The sequence below is a fragment of the Chiloscyllium plagiosum genome, unplaced genomic scaffold, assembly GCF_037043375.1.
Source record: "Chiloscyllium plagiosum isolate Xiang-an unplaced genomic scaffold, Cpla_swu_hap1 HiC_scaffold_15, whole genome shotgun sequence".
Lineage (NCBI taxonomy): Eukaryota > Metazoa > Chordata > Chondrichthyes > Orectolobiformes > Hemiscylliidae > Chiloscyllium > Chiloscyllium plagiosum.
In genome coordinates, this window is record NW_028270153.1 from 9,289,989 (window position 1) to 9,297,331 (window position 7,343).

Here is a 7,343-nt window from a genome sequence, read left to right on the forward strand (position 1 = left end):
CCATTGAATCAGCTCAAACTGACGTCCCAGGCCGACACACCACACCCCACTGCTGAGGCAGCACCAACTACCCCCCCACCCCCTGTCTCCGTTCATAACCCCTTCCCCACCTCCCTACACCCCCACTCCCTCAAACCCCCACTCCCCTCCACCCTATTCACCACTCACACCCCCCACTCCCTCCCACCCCCCCACCCCCACTCCCTCCCACACCCCCACCTCCCCACCCCCACTCCCTCCCACACTCCCCTCCCCCCTCCCCCCACCCCCACTCCCTCCCACACCCCCCTCCCCCCACCCCCACTCCCTCCCACACCCCCCACCCCCCACCCCCACTCCCTCCCACACCCCCCACCCCCACTCCCTCCCACACCCCCCTCCCCCCACCCCCACTCCCTCCCACACCCCCCTCCCCCCACCCCCACTCCCTCCCACACCCCCCTCCCCCCACCCCCACTCCCTCCCACACCCCCCTCCCCCCACCCCCACTCCCTCCCACACCCCCCTCCCCCACCCCCACTCCCTCCCACACCCCCCTCCCCCCACCCCCACTCCCTCCCACACCCCCCTCCCCCCACCCCCACTCCCTCCCACACCCCCCTCCCCCCCACCCCACCCCCCCCCACTTCCCACCCCGTTCCCCACCCCCCACTCTCAACCTCCTACCCCACCACCCTCCACCTCCTTCCACAGCCCCCTCCACCCCACCACTTTCCCCACCCCACCCCTCCCCCCTCCACCCCACCCCCAATCCCCACCCCCTCCCCCCTCCACCCCAACTCCCCACCCCCTCCCCCCTCCACCCCACCCCCACTCCCCACCCCCTCCACCCCCACTCCCCACCCCCTCCACCCCACCCCCACTCCCCACCCCCTCCACCCCACCCCCACTCCCCACCCCCTCCACCCCACCCCCACTCCCCACCCCCTCCCCCCCACTCCCACTCCCTACCCCCTCCCCCCCACTCCCACTCCCCACCCCCTCCACCCCACCCCCTCCCCCCTCCTCCACACCCCCTCCCCACACCCCCTCCTCCACACCCCCTCCCCACACCCCCTCCTCCACACCCCCTCCCCCCTCCACCCCACCCCCACTCCCCACCTCCGTCCATCCCCACTCCCCACCCCCTCCATCTCCACACTCCCACTCACCACCCGCACCCCCTTCCCCAACCCCACTCCCACTCCCTCACCCCGTTCCCCATGCCCACTCCCTCACCCCCTTCCCCACCCCCACTCCCCCTCCCCACCCCCTTCCCTACCCTCCCACTCCCCACCCCCTTCCCCACCCCCACTGCCCACCCTCCACTGCCCACCCCCCCACTCACCACCCTCCACACTCCCTTCCCCACACCCCTCCACCCCCACTCCCCACTCCCTTCCCCACACCCCTCCACCCCCACCTAGAGCTCCCTTACCCAGGGCAGGGATGGGACGGGAGTTACGTATGTACCCAGAGCTCCCTTACCCAGGGCAGGGACGGGAGTTACGTATGTACCCAGACCTCCCTAACCCAGGGCAGGGACGGGAGTTACGTATGTACCTAGAGCTCCCTTACCCAGGGCGGGGACGGGAGTTACGTATGTACCTAGAGCTCCCTTACCCAGGGCAGGGACAGGGGTTACGTATGTACCCAGAGCTCCCTTACCCCAGGGCAGAGACGGGAGTTATGCACGTACCTGGAGCTCCCTTACCCCAGGGCAGGGATGGGATGGGAGTTACGTATGTAACTTACCGAGGGTGGGCTGGATGCTGCTGCTGGTGACAGTGTGAGTTGATGGATCAGTAACCGATCCCTGACTCTCGAGCAGCGACTGTACGGCGAGCACCGTCTGATTGTCCATTCCTGGGGGGGGGGGGACACAACAACATTCAGACAGACCATCACCCCCCACCTCTCCCCGACCACGGTGGCACCTACCAACGAGGTATCCAAACCTGAGGGGCTGGCGGAAACGTTGAGAGAACTTTCATTTGCATAGCGCCTCCAAGTGGACAAAACGTACGAAGGTGTCCGCCCTCTCTCTGCCGCGCCTCCCCCTCCCCCACTGCGTTGCCCCCCCCCCCCCCCCCCCACCACCAATACTCAATATCACCTCAAGTTATAGCGAAGCAAAATTGTTGATTCACAACAGAGACACCAAGAAACGGTGGCGGGTTGTGGGACTGGAACAATCACTGTGCCTTGATACATCCCCTCGGGCAGGAGGAGGGTTTCAGTAAAAATAGAGTGGAAGCAGAAAGCCGACCTGCGAGTTACCATTGACCAGAAACTCAACTGGACTCATCTCATCAACCCACCGGCTACAGGAGCAGGTCAGAGGCTGGGAATCCCGCAGCGAGTAACTCACCTCCTGACTCCCCAAAGCCTGTCCACCATCTACAAGGCCCAAGTCAGGAGTGTGATGGAATACTCCCCACCAGCCTGGATGGGGCCAGCTCTGATAACACTCAGGAAGCTCCACACCACCTAGAACAAAGCAGCTGCTTGACTGGCACCACATCCACAAACACTCCCTCCCTCCACCACCGACGCTCAGTAGCAGCAGCGCGTACCAGCTACAAGGTGCACTGCAGGAATTCACCAAAGATCCTCAGAGTGCACCATCCAAACCAACAACCACTTCCATCTAGGACAAAGGTAGCAGATACATTGGAACACTACCCCCTGTAAGTTCCCCTCCAAGCTACTCACCATCCTGACTTGGAAATATATAACCGTTCCTTCACCATTGCTGGGTCAGAAATCCTGGAATTCCCTCCCTAAGGGTATAGTGGGTCTACCCACAGCACAGGGACTGCAGTGTGCTCAAGAAGGCAGCTCACTGCCATCTTCAGGCAGGTGACTGATCCCACAACCAAAGGTTAGAGAAACAAACAGGGGAGAGGTAGCTGAGTCCCAGTGTCGGTGTAACCCAGGGTGAACACTGACACCCAGGTCCTGCCTCTTGCTCTGGTTTTAACATCCTTGCGTTCATTTCCAAATCCCTCTGGGAGATCCTGGCTTCTCCCTGGTCCATCCTCAGGAACGTCACTGATCATCAACCAACATCATCCAAAAACAGATGACCCGGTCTTCACCAGAGCACTGTTTGTGGGATCTTCCTGTGCACAACTCCTCCCCACCCCCCACCCCGTGAATTTCAGTGATTGTTTCACGTTCCTAGTTCCTTACTTTCCATTGCTTTTCGAACCTAACGTCCCTCATTCCCACCATCCAGAGATCCCGAATACAGGCAAAATACTGCAGATGCTGGAAATCTGAAACAAACCCAGAGAATGCTGGAGAAACTCAGCAGGTCTGACAGCATCTGCAGAGAGACAGAAACAGAGTTAATGCTTTTTGAAGAAGTCATATCGGACTCCAAACATTAACTCTTGTTCTCTCCCCACACATGCCGTGTAACCTGCTGAGTTTCTCCAGCGTTCTCTGTCTGACCCAGGGACCATGATCAATAACCCATGAGAACTTTTCGAGTTCCAAAGTGTTGCCAGGGTTGGAGGATTTGAGCCACAGGGAGAAGCTGAACAGGCTGGGGCTGTTTTCCCTGGAGCGTCGGAGGCTGAGGGGTGATCTGAGGGGCATGATCTTATAAATAGACAAAGTCTTTTCCCTGGGATGAGGGAATCCAGAACTAGAGGGTTTAGGGTGAAGAGGGGAAAGATATAAAAGGGACCACATTTTCGCACAGAGGGTGTATGGATTGAGCTGCCAGAGGAAGTGGTGGAGGCTGGTACAATTACAGCATCTAAAAGGCCTCTGGATGGATATACAAATAGGAAGGGTTTGGAGGGATATGGGCTGGGTGCTGGCAAATGGGATTAGGTTAGGTTTATGTTCAGCATGGACTGATTGGACAGAAGGGTCTGTTTCTGTGCTGTATGACTCTATGACTTTGATAATATAACCAGTTCTTTTTAAAAAGAATTCTGGTGGAGGCACAATTGAGATTATCCCAAACAAATAAACTGGTTTGCTCATACCCTGTCGACAACAACAATGTACACTGACATAACATAGCACCTGGCAACATTCACTCAATCTGCTCTGGCCCCAGTGGACCTTGGACCTTGAGCCTGGAGCCCCTGCCAGTGAGTCTGTGCTGTCACCCCACCTGTTTCTCTTTTAATTGAGGTTTAACTGTTCACACCTCAATGACTTCAATTTACATTTTCATGCAGTCATATAAATGCAGTGTGAGACACGTTGTAAGAATTCATAAAGCAAGGACCTGAGCAATTCATTTCGGTTCATAGAAATGTTAGGTATTATGTAGCTATTTATTTGTTGTTTGTTTGGGGAAAATGCAGCATTGCATTGTGCTGATCTGTTGAGGAGCTGGATAGGCTCTTGCTCCTGATTTTTTTTAAACCTCCTCCCTGGCTTTTCCAACAAGCCTTGACCCTCCTGCCTTCTCCCTCCTTCAGACTGAGAGCTGCTGTTCCAGAGCTTCTCCCCCCGGGGGAAGCTGCAGTCACAGCCGCCACCATCAGGGCAGAAGCAACGCAAAAACCACCCTGGACGGAAAAGGACGACGGTGGCAAAAAAAAACTAAATTGCAGAACAATAGTTTCCTCTTGCAAACATTGCAACTTAAATAAGGAAATAGCAGAGACGACACCAACCCTCCCCCCGCAATGCAAAGGGACAGTCTCCAAACGCAAAAATGCAAAGGTTGGGAATGAAATGCAAATGCTGCAAAGGTGAGAAATGTTGCATTTTATTACCTGCCAACGCCTCGAAAATTGCTTGCGCCATCTTGGAGCTTCTCTGTTGTGTTTGAGGCTGGGACGATGGGAAATGGAAGAGACAGAAATCCTCGCTGACTGCAGAGAGCACCACGTCCACCAGAGGGAGCAGCCGACCACAAAACCCTGGCTGCACTGGAGCTGGAGTCCTGCAGGGGGAGCTCTCAGCCCCTTTACTTCTCAGGGGCTGAACACAACTTCTCAACATTAATTTTCTTGATCTATTGCTACACCCTTTGGCCTCACACTAACGATCCTTTTTGTCATTTAATCTCTCTTGCGTCCTTTCTTATTACAATTCTTCTTCCCATTTCCCCCTTTACAATCAATTACATTTCAAATTTCTCCCATTTCCAATGAAAGATCATTGATGTTTAATGTGGTGTCTACCTGAAATCACCTTTGGGTAATTCAGCACCAATCCTTTGTGTCTGGGAACATGTGGGGAAGGTGCCTGGCAGTGAAGATAGACTCCATCTTGGTAAGTGGTAAAGTTTGCACAGGTTACTTAATAACTAGTTATTTTATGTTTGAGATTTTTGAGATGCCAGGCTTAACTGAAGAGCAAATTCACGTCACTGTTGGCACTTGAACAACTTAAACTCAACACAATGAAGACAGGTTAGTTCCTGCTTTGCACACTGATGGGTGTTACTGTCACTGAATCCTCCACGAGCCACATGCTGGGGGTTACCATTGACCAGAAACTCAACTGGACTCACCACATAAACACAGTGGCTACAAGACCAGGTCAGAGGCTAGGAACACTGTGGCCAGTAACTCACCTCCTGATCTCCACTTTGTGCACCTCCACCCTTGAACCCCACTGCTCCAACCACAACAAGGACAGAACCCCCCTGGTCCTCACCTTCCACCCCACCAATCTCCAGATACAATGTATCATTCTCCGCCATTTCTGCCACCTACAGTCAGACCCCACCACCAGAGATCTGTTTCCCTCCCCACTCCTTTCAGCATTCCACAGAGACCATTCACTCCACGACTGCCTGGTTAGGTCCACGCACCACACCAACTCACCCTCTGCTCCAGCACATTCCCCTGCCACTGCATGAGGTATTAAACCTGCACCCACACCTCCCTCCGCACCTCTAATGCCCCAAAGGATCCTTTCACATCCAGCAGAGATATTCCTGCACCTCCAAACACCTCATCCACTGTGTCCGTTGCTCTCGATGTGGTCTCCTCTACATCGGGAAAACAGAACACCAACTTGTGGAACATTTCAGAGAACATCTCCGGGACATCCACACCAACCAACCCCACCACCCTGTGGCTGGCCACTTCAACTCCCCCTCCCACTCCACCAAGGACATGCAGGCCATGGGCCTCCTCCATCGCCAAACCCTTACCACCTGACGTCTGGAGGAAGAACCCCTCATCTTCCGCCTTGGGACCCTCCAACCACACGGCATCAATGTAGATTTCACCAGTTTCCTGATCTCCCTTCCCCTCATCTTATCCCAGATCCAACCCTCCAACTCAGCACCACCCTCTTGAACTGTCCTACCTGTCCATCTTCCTTCCCGTTTATCTACTCCACCCTCCACTCTGACCTATCCCCTCATCCCCACCTGCATCTACCTATCAGCCAACTTCCCCATCCCAGCCCCATCCTCCCATTTATCTCTCAGCCCCCTTGGCTGCCCACATTCCTGATGATTCTCGACTCTTCTGATCCTCAGATGCTTTCAGACCGGCTGTGCTTTTCCAGCACCACAATTTTTGACTCCCCAAAACCTGTTCACCATCTACAAGGCACAAGTCAGGAGTCTGATGGAATATTCCCCACTTGCCCCTTGATGGGAGCAGCTCTAACAACACTCAAGAAATTTGACACCATCCAGGAGAAAGCAGCCCCCACTTGATTGGCACCTCATCCACAAACATCCACTCCCTCCACCACTGACGCTCAGTAGCAGCAGTGTGTATTATCTACAAGATGCCCTGCAGATCACTACCTTCCAAACCCCACAGCCACTTCCATCCAGAAGGACAAGGACAGCAGATGCCGGCCTTGCAAGTGACACCCTCACCCTGTACAAGAGCAGAAAAGCACTTTTGGTGATGGAACACAATTACAAACTGCCAAACTGATTTAATGCAGATGAATCTCATGAATAAGTAAATTACTTGTTTCACAACAGCCATTTCCAATCACTTCCCAGACGTTCAGATATTACAAGTATCTCTGCAAAAATGGATTTTCAGCTTGATAGCTCCTAACTAAACTAAGGGAAGTATCCTCCTGAAACTCTCAATCATCTTTCTTGCAGATTAAAATACTTTTCAATTTTATGAATCAATGTGGTGGGAGAAGGAGGCTGACATGGTAATGAGGGGGGAGGCTTTGCGCCCACACAGTCAACTGGGTTAAACTGTTTGTCTTTGTGCTGGGCATTCAACAGAACATAGGAAAGGGGAGTACAGCAAGGCCATACTGCTCATGCTGATTAATTAGCTTATCACTGATCTTCCACAGCATCTTCCCATCGTATACCCTTGCCAATTCTCAAACCCAACCCCAACATGTTGCTAATAAACTAGCCCAGCAATTAAACAAAGACAGGCATTGCT

The 7,343-nt window shown here is 54.3% G+C and overlaps 1 protein-coding gene across 1 annotated transcript in view; it reads right to left on the reverse strand.

Annotated features, from left to right (window-relative positions):
- The window catches only part of LOC122559882 (uncharacterized), a 25,729-nt gene extending 18,715 nt beyond the window's left edge, over positions 1-7,014 (reverse strand). Inside the window, exons 1-3 of the mRNA XM_087994595.1 lie at positions 4,728-7,014; positions 1,735-1,845; positions 1,633-1,688 (exon numbers count right to left, since the gene is read on the reverse strand). Of these exons, the coding sequence (XP_087850721.1) occupies positions 1,633-1,688; positions 1,735-1,845; positions 4,728-4,956 (396 nt within the window). The 5' untranslated portion in view covers positions 4,957-7,014. The remainder of the gene's footprint in view (positions 1-1,632; positions 1,689-1,734; positions 1,846-4,727) is intronic.
- Between the last annotated feature and the right edge of the window lie 329 nt (positions 7,015-7,343).